General features: G+C 43.6%; 1 protein-coding gene across 1 annotated transcript in view; it reads right to left on the bottom strand.

Annotated features, from left to right (window-relative positions):
• Positions 1 to 5,272: 5,272 nt before the first annotated feature.
• Positions 5,273 to 17,675, bottom strand: part of RNLS (renalase, FAD dependent amine oxidase) — a 163,665-nt gene continuing 151,262 nt past the window's right edge. Inside the window, exon 8 of the mRNA XM_019538616.1 lies at positions 5,273 to 5,483. Coding sequence (XP_019394161.1) covers positions 5,475 to 5,483 — 9 coding nt within the window. The 3' untranslated portion in view covers positions 5,273 to 5,474. The remainder of the gene's footprint in view (positions 5,484 to 17,675) is intronic.

Genomic DNA, 17,675 nt, shown 5'->3' on the forward strand with positions numbered 1-17,675 from the left:
CACCACGGGCCCCGCTTGCCTCCGGCTGTGCTGGGAGTCGGCGGGGGGCTCCATGGCTGCTGGGGAGTCTCTGGGGAGCTTCGGGGGAGTGGGGGCATGGCAGGCTTTCACTCACACATCTCTCGCCACTCCAGAGCCTAACTGGGGCTTTTTTTGCTGTTTGCAGGCCCTTTTAAACTGCGCGTATGCGCAGTGGGTCCGCCATCAGGGAAAGGTGCTCTCGGGCAAGGGGAGGCCCTGCCCGAGATTTGGGGGGGCCCTGCCCTACTGGAGGGGGACTGGTGAGCACCCCCTCCTACCTCTCTCTCTCCCTGGGGGGCTGGGTGAATTAGCGGCCTGGGCGGAGCTTGACCCGGCCCGGCTCCACTCAGCCGCCTCCTCCCACTCAGTGAGGGGTTAACCCACTTCCACCATGGGCCCCACTTACCTCTGGCTGTGCTGGCGGGTTGGCAGGAGGCTCCGCGGCTGCTGGGAGGTCTCTGGGGGGGCGTCAGAGGAGCGGTGGGCTTTCACCCGCATGTCTCTCGCCACTCTGGAGCCTAACTGGGGCTGCTAAATAGAAATTATCTACTAGTGCTAGAGAGCAGAACTACACACAGTGGGCTTGATTCTCTTCGTAAATTAGCAGTAACTCCACTGAAACAGGTAACATTACATCAGGTGTCACTAATTACACTGCCAGGGGAGACCCTGAACATATCAAAAATGATTACAAGGGTGAGGGATTCTGGGGCACAGGTTGTGCTCTTGTCAATCCTTCCGGTCAAGGGAAAGGGCCCAGCCAGGAGCAGGTACATCCTGTAGATCAACACCTGGCTGCACAGGTGGTGTTGCCAGCAGGGCTTTGGCTTCTTCTATCATTGTTCCAAGAAGGACTGCTTGGAAGAGATGGAATCCACCTGACAAAGAGAGGGAAGAACATATTTGCAGACAGGTTTGCTAACCTAGTGAGGAGAGCTTTAAACTAAGTTTTCTGGGGGATAGAGACCAAAGCTCTAAGGTAAGTGGGGAAGCGGGAGATCTGGAGGAAGAGCAAGCAGGAGGGGACAACAGGGGAGGCACTCTCATACTTCCTGAGAAATCAGGGCAATCAACTAGTTACTTTAGGTGCCCATACACAAATGTACAGAGCCTGGGAAACTGGAAAGAACTGGAAGTCCTTGCACAGTCACAGAAGTATAACCTGATTGGAATAACAGAGACTTGGTGAGATAGCTCGCATGACTGGAGCACTGTCATGAATGGATATAAATTGTTCAGGAAGGGCAGGCAGGGGAGAAGAGGAGGAGGAGTTAAGCTGTATATAAAACAACCATATGACTGCTCAGAGCTCCAGTATGAAACTGGAGATAGGCTTGTTGAGAGTCTCTGGGTTAGGGTCAGAGGGTAGAGCAACAAGGATGATATTGTGGTGGGTGTCTGCTTCAGACCACTAGACCAGCAGGAAGTGGTGGATGAAGCTTTCTTTTAAAGAGCTAGCAGAAGTTTCCCAATCACAAGCCCTGGTTCTCATGGGGGACTTTAGTCACTCTGACAGCTGCTGGGAGGACAATACAGCAGTGTGCAGGCCATTCAGGAAGGTTTTGGAGAGTGTTGGGGATAGCTTTCTGGTGGAAGTGCTGGAATGGTCCACTGTGTTCTTCTTGACCTGCTGCTCACAAACAGGGAAGAATTGGCAGGGAATGTAGTAGTGGGTGGCAACTTGGAAAGCAGTGACCATGAGATAATAGAGTTCAGGATCCCAAGGAAAGGAAGGATGGAGAACTGCAGAGTAAGGACCCTGGACTTCAGAAAAGCAGACCTTGACTTGTTTAGGGAACTCATGGGCAGGATCTCTTGGGAAGCTAGTCTGATGGGGAGAGGAATCCAGGAGAGCTGGTTGTACTTTAAAGAAGCCATCCTGAGAGTGTAGAAACAAACCATCCCAATGCACAGAAAGATTAGCAAGTATGGCAAAAGATCACCTTGGCTTAGCAGGGAACTCTTCAGTAAACTAAAACACAAAAAGGAAGCTTATAAGAAGTGGAAACTTGGACAAATAACTGGGGAAGAATATGAGCATGCAGGGGTGAAGTCTGGAAGGCCAACATGCAGTTGGAGTTGCAACTTGCAAGAGATGTGAAAGGTAGCAAAAAGGTTTTCTACAAGTATGTTGGTAGCAAGAGGAGGATCAGGGAAAGTGTTCGTCCCTTACTGAATGGGGGAGCCAACCTTGTCACAGAGGATGCAGAAAAGTCTGATGTATTCAATGCCTATTTCTTCTTAGTTTTCACTGGGAAGGTCAGTTCCCAGACTACTGCACTGGGCAGCACTGTTTGGGGAGGAGGTGAGCAGCCACTAGTGGCAAAAGAACAGGTTAGGGACTATTTAGAAAAACTGGACATGTGCAAGTCTATGGGGCTGGATGGGATGCACTGGAAGGTGCTGAGGGAGTTGGCTGATGTGATTGCAGAGCCTCTGGCCATCATCTTTGAAAACTCATGGTGATCAAGAGAGGTCCCAGATGATTGAAAAAGAGAAAACATAGTGCCCATATTCAAGAAAGGGAAAGCATCCACACCTGAGGACAGGGCGGTAATCCAGGCTGACCTTGACAGGCTCAGTAAATGGGTGGACGAGAACCTGATGGTGTTTAACACTAAATAATGCAAGGTTCTCTACCATGGGAGGAAAAACCTGCAGCTTGTCTATAGGCTTGGCAGTGATAGGCTGACTAGCACTATGGACGAGAGTGACTTGGGGGTCAGGATTGACCACAAGACGAACGTGATCCATCAATGTGACGGTGTAGCCAGTAAAATGAGCAAAACACTGGCTTGCATCCATAGATGCTTCTCAAGCAAATCCCAGGACGTCATTCTCCCATTGTACTCGGCCTTGGTGAGGCCGCAGCTGGAGTACTGCATCCAGTTTTGGGCTCCACAATTCAAAAAAGATGTGGAGAAGCTTGAGAGAGTCCAGAGGAGAGCCACGCACATGGTCAGAGGTCAGGAAAACAGACCTTATGATGAGAGGCTAAGAGCCATGGCACTTTTCAGCCTGGAAAATCGCAGGCTCAGGGGTGACCTGATGGCCACCTATAACTGCTGTGTGTGGTATATGCATAAATCATGGCAATGGTATGTCATGGTGAGCTTACACATTACACTTTGTATCAGCTAACTATAAGGAATGTTAAGTCTTGTTAAAGTTAGAATGTGCCAGGAGCAGTGGGATGTTCAGGGTTAATACCCTCTCTAACCTGCACAGCTCTGAGCTGCTGTTAGAGAACTGGTGAGCAGGGGTGTGGCTAGGAACTGATAAATCTACTCTGTGCCTGCCCCACTTGCCAGCTCTGTAGCAGCAACACCCTCCTCCAGCATAGCATGCACATACACACACAGCCCTCAGCAAACATACCCAGACTTGGCTCTGGCAGCACAGCAGGGCATGAGGACAGCAGCAGGGGAGGGGCCATCCCTGACTGTGCAGGACTGCCTGGAGCCTGCGAATATGCAGGGAGCCCCTCCCACATCACAGCAGGCAGAGGCACATCCTGCAAACACCTCCCACCCCAGCTTGTGTGTGTTGTGTTGTGCTGTGTGTGTGTGTGTGTGTGTGTGTGTACGTGCTGTGCTGTGTGTGTGTGTTGTGCTGTGTGTGCAGTCCCCCACCCACCAGCTCCATCCCCCACTTAGGCTGTTTGGTCCCACACCACTTTGCAACCTGGTAGCTCCTCTTCCTGCTCTCCAGTTGCTGCTCTGGTGTCCAGGCTGTCACTGGGTGGCAGGGGGATGGGGCATGAGGAGTGCAGGAGTACAGTTAATTCACCTGGTAGCAGTGCTACCCCCGGGATGTGAAAGGACTGTGAATTTGTTGTTTGATCTACTATGAACAATTAGAAGTTAGGCTAAATCGAGCTGGTTCATACAGCTTAAAGAAACACCTCATTTCAAATGGTGTGACTAGAGGGCACTTACCACTTGCTAATGATCATGAATATGTGATCCTTCATGTTTTAAGTGCTCTTAACAAGGTTTAATTGTAACTTCTAATCTCATCTTCCCATGAATGCACATTGGTTATGACTTCTAGGTTGACTTATGCTAAAAGGTAGGTATATAATGTTACAGGTCACTTTTCACACACCTCATAGAATCATAGAAAATTAGGATTGGATGGGACCTCAGGAGGTCATCTAGTCCAATCCCCTGCTGGAAGCAGGACCACCCCCAACTAAAAGCATGTGTTCCCATGCTTTTTACTTTAGCCATACATGACGCTAGTTGTACCACTCTGCAACCCCATTGCCCATTTTCTATAAGGATTACAATGCACACCTGCAAAGTATAATAGGACAGAGGGAAAACGTTTAAACGTCCCTTTGTTACTAATCCCAGAAGTATGATCTTTTACATTATTCAATCCTAAATTATTCTGCGCATAGTGCAATCTCAACTGAGACTCTAGCTGGACATCTGATCAAATGGCTAGGGGTAGGACAAGTGGGAATGATGGATGTTGCGTGCTTTAGGTAGGCCTTGGGTACAGCTCAGCATGGAGGTAGCTGAAAGAAGGGCCAAGGAAGGAGCAAAAGATGGACCAGAGGGAGAGAGGAGTGAGAGGCAGAGAGAAGAAGAGTACATGCTATCAAATGGCTGCCTTACCTCTGACCTGGGATCAACTGTGGGGAGTGTTAGGGTGAAAGAGCTTTACTCATCTCAGTAGAATGGATGGAGTGTTTGCACACTACAAGTACTGTTGTCACAAGTTGATACTTGCCACTGGCAGAATTACTATCTCTCTGTCTCATTGATATCTTAGTTTATGGATCCACAGACCTCCAGGGAGCATCACAAATCCACATGATGTTCTCTAGTGCTGTTTTCTATTTCCATCACTGATTCTGCAGACAGATGTATAACATCACTTGCAGCCAAACTGTTCCCCAGTGACTCTACAGATGTGGATGCCAGAGTACAAGTTCTCCCAGAGAAGTTTGCATTAAGTTGAGTTTAGCTTTTTCTCGCCAGATCCACTTCTTTTTGACTGTGATTAGTGCTATCAGCTCAAACCACATCGCCTTTTTGGTGGAGGAAGGAGGTTCTGCCAGCTCTAGCAGAGAAGACATGCAGATCCGCCTTTTTTGGAGCTGCAGATCTTCAAGTAGGAGTAGAAGTGGCTGGGAGCACTTTAAACACATAATTAAAGGCACATTTTAGAGACAAGCATTGTGACTCTGATGGACTCCTATAGGCCTAAATTATTAACTTTCAATTTAAACTTTTTAAAACCCATTTTAAGTTCTTTGTTTATTGAAATGAGAATTTACATCATCACAACATGCTAATAATGCCAGTGAAAAATGCCAGGAATAGGTTTAGCAGAGGCAGTGTTAATAGTCCCTCACAGCAGGCTCATGACCCTAAGCTGCATAGGAACCTCTTTGGTTTGAGAAGGTAGCAGAGTCTTTCAAAATCTTGAACTAGTCCTCTTCAGAATACCTTCAAGGAAATGGTGGAAAGGTCCTTACTAGCAACTGGACACAACGATTTGCAAAAAATAGTCATCAGCTGGGAGCAATTTTTAGCTGCTTTGACCTGGGGTGGAAATCAAATTGGTGATCTCTCCATCACATGAAGCTGAAGATATTCATGATGAAGGTCTTTTCTGCAAATATATCAGGGGGCGTGGGGAGAAAAAGAAGATGCTTTGCCCATTATTTCACTTCAAGCATATCTCCTTAAGCATAACCTTGATATATTTGTTGTGTACTTTACATTCAAATGACTCTTTCTCAGTTTTCCTTTAACCTCTTGATGTGAGGCAGCAGCCACTGAATTTTGCCTTGCCCAGAAATGAGATGAACACCGGGGCATCCTGATTCTTGATGTCAAGATGTGGATGTTCTGTAAGAATGTGGGGAGCTTCTCTGTAACAGGATTAAAAAGAATTCTTAAAAAGAATTAAAAAGAGGTTAATCAGCTGCCATTCCCACCTGCCCTGGTGGGAACCTGGCATACTGACAGCAGCAAGCTGTTGACATTTCAGCAGCAAATAGCGCCAGCTGGATTAGCACCCTATAGTTCTGTCCACAAACGGACAGCTTGGATCCGCTGCCGAGCTCACTTACACTGGTGTAGTTTCACAGACTTCACCAGGGTTGTAACAAGTTGGCTTAGGGCAAATGCTTTAGTAACAGTTGGCCAGAGTAACAGGGCCAAAAACAAGGAGGCTGAAAATGAAGAGAGGAAGACTTTAAAACTGAAGCTCTTGCAAGGGGTATGCTTTCTGATGTCTGGTTCATTAACTAATGCTGTCTCCAAAATACCTCTGCTGATTCCCTGGCAAAACTGAAGGGTTTTTTTCCTGCCTGATTAGCACAGCATGCTCGATGCACACAGCAGTCCCTGGGTACTTTGTGCTCTAGGCCAAAAAGTTCCTCTCTCTAATCTTGTTTTTTTAAAAGTGGTGAAATTATTTTCTTTCGACCAGGCTAACAGAGTAGGACTCGTAGGCTTAAAAGGGGAAAAATAATTTGGCCTCTCTTTGGCTTTTATTTTCCCACTAATACTATGTTAGAGACCTGTAGTTTAAAGGACAGTCTTTTTCCCCTCCCCACTTCAGAGTTCCCCCCCTCCCACTATTAGCTTTCATAGAGCATGTATGATGGCTGAGCAGATTATGGTGATATATTGATGTAGCTCTGGTACACAATTTAAAAGCATTACTCTAAAAACCCAAGGTGTGTTTTTATACTAATCTGAAAACAGTAGATTTATTTAGACCTTAATAGAAAGAATGAGCACTTCATAAATTACAGCCATGCTACCTGCCTACTCAATAGCTACTCAGCTCAGGTTGGACTTTGTTCACTTCTTTTTAAATGTGAAGTACACAATCACACACTGAGAAATGTCACAACTGGGACTGGTTATCTATGAGAACTGACCTCCCAAATCTATCAGATGACATGTAACCTCAGCAAATTTACACTGTGGATCAGAGCCAGGCAGGGGCTTTGTGTGTCCAGGCCTTAATGCTGAGCTCTAATTGCATGTTCCTGCTCAGTGCAACCTCCTAACTACCCTTTCCTCTTCAAGTTTTTTTCCCCACATTTTGGCTCCAAATGTTCACATATACCAGGGAGCTGTCTGTCCTCCCTCTCTTTCCAGTTCAGGCAAAAAGCTACTCTTCTTTCCTTTGTGTCCAGACAGTGAAGGTGGACACACTCATCCTACTGTCCTCAGCTATCTGGCTGGGTCTACACAGTTAACTTCCTGTGTCTAGCAGCACTTCTGCTCCATGCAAGCTGCCTTCTAACCTGGACGCAGAGTAACTTATGTTTGCACGGTGCTGTTGGTAGGCAAAGTTAGCATGGAGTGGATAATGATCTAATAGATTTGCAACTCTTTTGGAGGTATCGGCTTTTGCAGTAAAGCAGTCAATGCACGTGCACCCAGAATGAGAGACTGGCTTGTATCTGAGCACGACACTGGCTGGACTAAAACACTGCTGCAAAAAATAATATTTCTGTGTACACAGTGCAATATAGGATTTCTCTTTAGCTGAATCAGACTGCATCAGATCTTCTGAATGTGAGAAATGAGTGATGCTGAGGGCTGGTAGGCCCATTCCAATGCTTTGGCCAGCATAATAAATGACTGCAGAAGACAGGACACGCCAGACTTTCCCTTGGCATTATGAATAGAATCTGGCAAACTGAGATTAAATAGAGACAGCTAGGAGTTGTGTGGCCACTGGAGTAAGCCACTCTCTTTCACAGTAAGCACTGACATGAAACTATGCTACAAGGGGCAGAGAAAATGTTCAGACAACCATTTCCTCATTGGACCTGAATGCTGATGGTTATAACCTCAAATCTTTTACCATTCTTGATAACAAATTAGATTTAGATAGAGTTACATCTCATGGCTGAGTTGGCTCCAATCGCTGCCTTTTTACTATTCAAAGTCATTGTCACTGTCATTCAACAGTGGTACTTTGCACACACAAAGTACTGTGAATGTAACTATGCTGTTTCATATTTAGGGGGTGGCTCACATGGAGAAATCTAATGTTCTTGAAGACATTGCTACCAGTCATGTCCTTACTTCCATGTCCTTACAAGTAACTGATCACCTCACAAACATAATCCTGAGAACAGGGATGTGGGGAACATTATTTCCAATTAAACAGTGACAGCTGATTCACAGAGTGATTTTCCCCAAATCACATAGATAGTTTGGGGCAAAGCAAGCAATCTGAACCCAGATTTTCTGAGTTCCCATTGTTGCCTAATAACAAGATTAGCCTTCTAAGACCTTAAATTCTAGAGGTTAATGATATTAGGTTAGCCGTCTAAGGGTACATGTTTATACATGTGCTCTGGGGAGGGGGCAGGGGGGTGCTTTAATAAGCACAGTGAGGCTGCTCCAATGCACATTAGAGCGAACTCAATTAGTCGAATCTGCTGGAGTGTGGTAATTGCTGTGGTCTAGCAGATGCCAGCATCTTGTGTATTAGCATTCCTGCACTGAAAAATGGTGGCAGGGGAGCTTCAACTAAAGCTCTTAGAGTTGCTTTAATTAAAGCACCCTCCCCACCCATATTCACAGAGAACATGTATAAACACTCTGTGAGCTGCTCTAATAAAAGTGCCCAGAGCGTCTTGTGTATCAGTGCTCCCACATTGAAAAATGGTGGCGGGGCACTTTAACTAAGGCTTGTCAAATGAGCTTTAGTTAAAATACTGCTGCTGCCATTTTTCAGTGCAGGGATGCTAATATAGGAGGTGCTAGACTCTGCTGAAGCATGCTAATTACCATACTCCAGCAGACTCGATTAATCGAGTAATTACAGTGTGACACGCGCAATGTTGCTGCATGTGTATAGGGGCCCAAATACTTCAAAGAAGAAGTGGCCACTTACAGACAGAATGAATGCCTGTAGTCAAGAGAAGAATGGGGAATTCTCAGTGTGAACAGAAGCCTGTTTTTTAAACAGCCTGTATTTTTGTCTGTCTGGTCACAAGTTTCTGTTTACCAGACAGCGTAGGATGCTTTGAGTCTCTAGTGATTTCTGAAGGGTTTGCCTTGTACTGGTAAAAATTGGAAAAAGATAAGTGGTACTAATTTCCCTAACTCCACCCATAAATCAATCCATTACCACTTATGCTAAAGAGAAACACGGCTCACATTAGATTGTATAGGTCTTTCAAAATGTTACACCCTCTAACAAAGTGAATATTTAAATCATCACCATAGGTTCCAGTGTCAATATACCAGGATATAAATGGGTTGGTACACTCTTCTTCCTGACCTATCATTTCAGCTGTCTGCAAATTAGAGAGACATCATTCCTTTGGAAGGTTTACTACACAAGCAAAATGATGTATAAAATGAAAGCTCAGATTCTGAAGAAGATGGCAAGATGGCAACCTCTAAGGAAAAGTGCCTGATCACACAAAGCAGGGTATGACCAATCAAACCTAGATATAAGAAATGGTACACTAGGTCCCCTCTGAATACACTGATCTTGTGTTAATGACACTGATTATTACCCATGTTTCCTACATAAAAAATTCTGTATTTTCTGCATTGAGGTATGTGTTAAGGTATCAAAGATGCAAAGGCATTAATTAAAAAAATATCTAAAGGATAGGGAAGTAGAGGACAATGAATAAAAGTTGCAAGTAAAATATAGGTGACTGATAAGGGAAGATAAAGAAGTCAAAGAAAAAGAAATGGTCAGTAACAGAAAAACAAATGGTCAGAAAAACAAATGCTATATTGCTGGTTGTGATGTAGAAAGATAGAAATCTTATACAGAGATTTCTGTTCCATATTTGTAATAACATAGGAAGATGTATCCATCCCATACAATCTTATGGATATGGTCTTATGATTTATCATCTGTAACAAAAGAGGATGTGAGGCAACATCAACTAAAATTAAACATTTTCAAATCAACATCTTAGATAAGTTACATTGTACGTGTGGATAATGTACACAATTGCAGAGTCTCAAGATAACAAGGTAAGAAGCAATTTGAACCTTTCATGTTAATTAACTAACCTGGAGAATTCCAAAGCATGAGATGACTGCCATTGTAATGCCTTAAAAATACATGGTAAAGGAACAATCCTGGGAACTGGTTAGCTTGATATCAATCCTGGGAATGGTCACTTATGGATTCTATCAATGAAGATTTAGAGACTAAAACTATAATTAGTGCTAGCACTAATGTAAAGCAAACTTCTTACCTTTTAGAAAAAGAAAATACATTTATCTCTACCCATCTCCTTCTTTTGTGACTCACAGGTTGAAAAAGATCGTCTGAACTGCCTTCAATGTGCTCATGAGACTAGTAATACTTCATTAAGCCAATAACAATATTCTCATGCTTCAGGGCTTCAGTTGGTCACTTGCAGTGGTCAGGAATGAATTTCTTGATGCAAAGTTGGTCAGATGTATTCTGAATTTTTTTTTCTTCACTTTCCTCTGAAATATCAAAGGCCAGCCACAGCTGGAGGTGGGATCTCAAATGAGATGGACAAGATGAGGTGGCTCAGAGGATCTTCTCTCTTATATCGGTCTGGTGTGTCTTGCCCACACACTTCCTAGATTTGCAGTTGAGAAGGAATTTTCTACCAGGTTAGACTGGCAGAAACCTGATCCCCTGTTCTCTGCCTAAGATATACCGTATTTTCATCTCCTGAAATGTTCTAGTTTGACTGAAGTAACTGACCTTGATAGAGGGATATCTGGACTGTGATGTATAGGTCAGACCATTTGATCTAATGGTACTTTGTGGGCCTAAACTATGAAAGTCTCTGAAACTTTAGCAATTAGTTCAAGAAGTATGACATTGTTCATGGTACAACCTGAGAGCCAAGAGACACAGGTTGGACTACATCTATCAATTAATTAAAAATTATATTCAAATAAGCTAAACCCCAGGAAATTTACTAGACTTGGCTCTTCTGCTCCATTGAAAATGCTGCCCCTCCCCCTGCCTCCTTTCAGTTAGGCAGTCTCCTCTCAAAGGACGGTCTCTTTGAAGTATCAGCACCAATTACTGGCCTTCCTGTGGAGAAGTCAATCTACTTGTGCTTCATTTTTGTATCTATAAAATCAGGATAACAGGTAGCAATATTGTGCAGCTAATCTGCCTGATATTTATAAATGATGTTGTAATAATTCGGCAGAAGGTAGCATTTAATTGCAAAACATTAAAAAAAGGATTCAAATCCTCTAGCATTTAGTCAGGTTCCCTCCATTCAAGACAAGATGGTAAATATCAAAGAAAAAAGAAGTTTTTCAAAAAAGTTTGCTATTCCCCTTTTAATTAATGGTTAAATTAATACAAGGATGAGAATGAAAACGTCAATTAGAATAACATTTAATCCTTGGAGTTTAATACAGAATTCTTAACCCACCTGGATTAAAGTATTTTGGCCTATAACTTTCTTGATTAGTTAGTTACAAGAAACCTTTTTCTTAGGATGTACAATATAGTAGAAATATTAAGGACAAAATATTTATAATATGCTTCTTATTACTGTTCCTATGATTTTTTTAAAACAATGGACTAATTTTAGTTCTAGAGCCTGTATCTGTCTGCAATCAATCCACAGAAAGCAGTTTTTCTGGTGAACAGTCATGAGACTGGAGGTCAGAGCATGGGAACCATCACGACTGAAGGACATGTCACACTAAATGATCATAATGTTCCCTTCCGGCCTTAAAAAGCTATGAATCTGCAACTTGTTTATTATCAGATCTTTTGAGGTCTAATAATGACCAAAGTTGCGGGCTCACTGGAACGTAGAATTCATAATCATTTCCACTTATTTATTTTTCTCTTGTGGTATGCAAATCTGTCTTTGAGAGAAGAAATAGCTACCACAATCACTGTAAATTTAAGAATCATAATGCTTTGATTTGAGAGAAAACTCTTCAGCTTGTTCTTAGTATTTTGAAATCTCAACTATGAAGACTCACACTTTCAAAAGGAAAAAGTAACAGTGGTTACAGCCAGAGTGGTATGGTATTCTCAATTTCCTTTTTCCAGAGTTTTATACAGAATATTCTACATTTGAAATGGTTTTAAAAATGGCTTTAGTTGCAATTTCAGTGATATGCCTCTTTTCCAATCAATGGAAACATTATGCTACTTCTGATAAAAATCCATCTTTGCTTGAGCAAATGGTCCCATTTGTAGCAAGAAAGTTATATTTTACTAAAAATAACTGTGTACAATAGCAGTTCTAGAAATAAACCTGTTTTATAGTTCATAAAATGCAAAAAGGTCGAAAAGCAAATAGTTTTCAATTGCACTGCAAAATTTGTAAACCTCAATTTGTATGTCCCTGAAGTCAACTGGAACTGTGAATGATTATATGACAGTAGAATTTAGCTTTTAGTTTCTTTTGGAGTGTACATACTAAATAGTAAACATATGCTCCTCTCCACTGCATATGGAGAAGAAAAGCAGACATCAACAAAAACGGGCTACAGGTCACAAAGAGAAGAAACATAAATATGCAGCAGAATCCTTGCCCTAAAATGCAATCTTATTTACTTTGTGGTTTCTATACAACAATTGCATGGTTATAGGTACACGGCAAGACACTAGTGTGGAGATTTCTAGAGAACAGAGTTTTCCCTAGCATTTTCCCATCATAGAACATGAAAATTAACGCGTAACAAGTCATGGTGAACCAATGTGTTTACAGCAGAGACAAGAACTGAGCAGCCAGTGAAGTGCATTGTAGGATTTGGGAGAAGGCCAGTGCAGATGGTTCCAGGTGTCTGAGTTGCACATGATATTCCAGCTGACCTCAGGCTTTTGTTAGAGGTATCATTCATGATCCATGGATGTTCTGGTCTGGCACAGCTTCACTTCCCACAGAGATCAGTTCTATGGCTCCAAAGGAGGTAAGCAATTTTGCTGTTCAAGTGCTTCTTCACACTTTTACACATGAAGTGGAGTGCAGGGATAGACTTAGTCCAACTTTGGAATGCAATTTGAAAGCTTGTCCAGGTTTACCTAACCAGGCAATTAGTCCAATAAAAGATATCACCCACAAAAATCCTTGTTTCTTGCATATTTCCTGCACTATCATGGCTGTAACACAATTCCAACACTATTGATTTTTGAGTCTTGCAACTATGTTACCATGCCTTAAAGCACACCAGAGATATGCAGTTATCAGATTTCAGTTCAATTGCACTGCATCATTTACTTAGGCAGTCTCCCAGAACATTCGTATCTTAGGATATATGTACTGTGTTCATCAGTTCTATTACTTTTATTTCTAAATTATCCTCCTTTGTGACGAAGTGCACATACCCTGCACCAGACAGGAAGAGATTAAGGAGTTGCTATGAGCTACAAGCTACCACACCTGCAAAGTATGTCAGGACTAGTCCAAGAATTCAGAAGGGGAGAAACTCAGCTCAGTAGCAGGCAGCTGTGGAAGGAGGACAGAGCATTAATCCTCAGGGCTCTGGAGGAGGGTTGATGGAGGATAAGAGCGGTTGGTTTCTTCTGGCTTCCTGAAAGGAAAACATGCTTCCCTATTGTTTAATGGTGGTTTCTGGTGACTGGACTACAGGTTGCTCAAGGCCCCTCAAAAAGGCTCTCTTTTGCATTTGGGCTCACTGATTGTTTCAATTTTTCCTTTCCTTCTTCATTTGCTTGCAACCTGAAGAAATACATTCCAGGGGAATTTCAGACCCAGGAGGCTGAATTCCTATCCTTGGGACTGGTAAAATCAATCACCCTCTCCCTTCACTGGGGCAATGGAGCCCTGAGTGAGCATAGGAACGTGTCACTTCTAAGGGAGGGTATTGCAGTTGTAGGCCCTAGACAATTGCTGGAAACATTAAGCAATATTCTAGATTTCTGTACAAAAAGCAATGAAGCTGGATCAAAGAGGATTGCCCCATGGTCCAACTGGGTTCTCTCTAATGAGGATGCTGCATACTTGGAGCTAGTTGCTCTTTCCTGAGGGGCCATACCAAGCCAAAACCTAGTATTCTAGAGTGTGGAAGCCATCTCAGGACCTCTTGTAATTTGTATATCTAAATAAGCACCACTGAAGACAAAAAGAAAGCCCAGGTGCAATGTATCAGTGGTTCTTTTCCCACCTGTATTTTCATCCATACCAGTTTAAACCCAGCTGACTTATCACCAAATCAACACAGCACTGGAACAATGCATCTGGGAGATATCCAACATTTCCAAGAAAGCAGCTGAGAGAAGTAGTGCAAATATTCTGGCAACCACATTCTACTTGGAAGTGGCAGAAGTGAGTGGAGAAATTCTTGATGAAGCTGTGCCCATAACTAAACTTGATGGCATATCATACTGTTGCACCAATTTCTGAGATCAATGCTATCTCAAAATGTATCCAATACACAGGGCAAATGAGTTACTGCAGCCGGAGGCTGCCAGAATATCACCAGCCTTGATCACACAGAGCCATTGGGAAATGCCCTTGTCACAGGTCCAGAGAAAAGACTGTTTTTTCCACATTGAACTTTGTCACCAAGCTGCGGCTTCCCAATAACTGATGGACAGGGTTCTTCAGACAGAGCCAATCTTTTGAAGCCTATCTGAATACAGCCAGATACAGCCTCATCTGTTCTCCTGTGCAAGAAGCTTATCTGCTTATTAAAAAGGAGATCTTGGTGATGAAGATGAACTTCCTTAGATATCACTTACATAGGGAACCCTTTTACTCAAGATACAGTCTACAATGCCTCTGTGGGTAGAAATCTGTAAAAAACAGCAATCTTTGCATAATGGGTTGGTAGGTCTTTCTACAATCTTCCATGCCTTCCAGGTGCTTCATTGGCTAACAAGACATGAAAAAACATTGAGTTTTATCTTTCTCTAGCTCATGAATATGACAGTTCAGTGTTTGGTTCCTGTTTTGAAGGGGACATGTGATAGACTGCATAAATATGGCTCCTCAAACAGGAATTGAGTTGCTGGAGGCCCATGCCATTACACTTTGTATGGCGTGTTAACTGGGAGAAGAGATTAGTTGGGATCATGTCATACTGGGAGAAGAAAAAGGAAAACCCAGCCTAACAACAAGCTTATATCGGAGGGCAGACCCCAATTCTTTGGCCTGGGAGATGCCTGATGGATGCCAAAGCCTGTCCCTCTTGGAAAAGGCTATCTAAGTCTTGTGAGAGAAAGATGAGCCAGACTAGTGGTTTTCAACCTGTGGTCTGCAGACCTCTGTCTAGGGGGTAGATGACTGATCAATTAAATATATGTGAATATACCACACTTACAATTCAAAGGGGTCTGTAGCTCCATTCAGTTTTTTTTAGGGATCCACAAATGGAAAAAGATTGCAAACCACTGAGCTAGACTATTGCCTAAAGTTAGTTCTGGTATTTCATCAGAAGCTATTGAGATGCCCTGCAGCTTGTCCAAGGCTACAGGAAGAAAAGGGGTTGGTATTTTGTTTAGAGTTGGCTGGTGGTTTTGTTTTCTTCTGCTGCTTCCTTCTTTCTTCCTTTGGAACCTGGCCTGGCCCTGTCTGTGAGTGGTGTTGCCAAACCAAGCACTGCTTGCAGGGGACTGAGCTGGGCTTGCTGGGGATGGCACTCAGCTGGCACGGCCCCATCCCATGAGTGGTGCCAGGCTTGGTGCTTGGCTGATGCAGCTCCATTCCTTGTGAGCAGCACTGGTGTGGCCCAGGCAGTGCTGTTTGCAGGGGATGGGGCCTGCCAGCCAAGCGCTGAGCCCAGCCTCATCCCCTGTGAGTGGTGCCGGGCGTGGTGCTTGGCAGCACTGCTTGCAGAAGACAGGGCCAGGCTCAGTGCTCAGCTGATGTGGCCCCATCTCCTTTGATCCTGGTGCTGCTTGGAGGGGACAGGGACGGGCTCGGCTGAGGATGTGCCACTCTCAGGGGACAGGGCTGGGGGTGGGCCTGGTACTTGGCTGGTGCAGCCGTATCCCCTACAAGCTGTGTTAGGCTCGGTGCTTGGCTGGTGCAGCCCCATCCCCTGCGAGTAGCACTGGTGTGGCCCAGACAGTGCTGCTCACAGGGGAAGGGGCCACACCAGCTAAGTGCTGAGACTGGCGCTGCTTGTAGGAGATAGTGACACAGTGTATAAGTTGAGGGTGAATTTTAAGAGTTAAAAATTGGACTTCAAACCTTGACTTATACACTGTGAAATATGGTAAATGACTTCATCACATGCTGCAAGGATGCCATGCAAAGATGAGGCCTTTCATGTCCTACGTCAGTGACTGCTAACTCCACATAACAGGTAAAAATTGCAGCCAAACCCAGTCAGAAATGACAGAAGATGCTCACAGGGATTCTAAAGCAAATAACTTCATGAAGGGGAAAAATTTATATATGTGCCCACTGCCCATCACTGGGATATCAAAACACCTCTGAAAATAACAGTGGCCATCTAAAATACTTTTCTCTCTCTCTCTCATCCCTGTAGTTTGCCAAAGCTGGAGTTTTCTTAAGATTCCTCCTCAAATTTGATGGCACAGCCTAGAGTGGCTAAACCTTAGTGTAACATGAATTGGGTAACACGGATCAGAGATAATCCTCCCCTGGAGTGGCTTAACTTTGAGCTGCATAACAAGTGCATAAAACTAGTGTAATGTGTTAACATGCATACAATCCAGGTGTTCCAGGAGCTGCCCAAAATTACTAAGTAACAAGGCTCTAAGTAATGGAATTGCATAACTAGAGTTCATTCAGAACCATTCTTAATGAAGCCTCCTTTAGATGGGGACTTTCATAAAGCAAAAGTTAAAAGGACAAAATATTGGTAGTTATAGAAACACAAGAGGTGTGAGACTGTGCCTTCTTTGCCTGCTTAGCTCTTTATACACACAATGGGGGATATAGAAGCTTAATAAATAGATTTAGACTCTTACCATCTCTTTCATATTAAAGAAGAAATTTTCTTTAATAAGGGCATTTTGCTGAATAGCTCCAATTTCTCATATTGCTTAAAACTACAGTCAAGTTATCATCTTGTATTTATGACACCATGGTCTGTTGCGAAAGAAACTATTGGGATGTCACAAATTTAGCATTACACGGTTTCAACAGAGAACAAAGGAAATAGGCTGGGAAGGAAAAAAGCTAGGAGAGAAAAAAAAAACTTGTTAAAACAAATGGCTTGGTTAATCAAAGGTGGTAAGACAAACTATGTAAAATGTGAAAGGTAAAGGGATTTTTATATCCCTCTTTAAAATAATGTGTCACAGTGTCATAGTAGTTAGGGGTTAGAAGGGACCTGAACAGATCATCTAGTCTAACCCCCCGCCACTGGCCAGGGCACATGCTGGGATCACACGACCCCAGACGGTGTTCGTCCAACCTCTTTTTGAATTTACCCAAGGTAGGAATGAGGACCACTTCCCTGGGAAGTTGGTTCCAGATCCTAGCTACCCTAACAGTGAAATAGTGTCTCCTAATCTATAACCTGAACCTATTCTCTAGCAGCTTCTGGCCATTATTCCTTGTCAGCCCAGGTGCTGCTGCGGGGGAATAGGGCCCTTCCTATTTGCTGCTGATCTCCCCTAACGAGTTTGTAGGCAGCCACCAAATCCCCGCCTCAGCCTCCGCTTGCTGAGGATGAACAGGTTCAGGTTCCTCCATCTCTCCTCATAGGGCCTGCCCTACAACCAAGTGG

This window comes from Crocodylus porosus, unplaced genomic scaffold (genome assembly GCF_001723895.1).
Source record: "Crocodylus porosus isolate Cpor-Errol unplaced genomic scaffold, CroPor_comp1, whole genome shotgun sequence".
Taxonomy (NCBI): Eukaryota; Metazoa; Chordata; order Crocodylia; family Crocodylidae; genus Crocodylus; species Crocodylus porosus.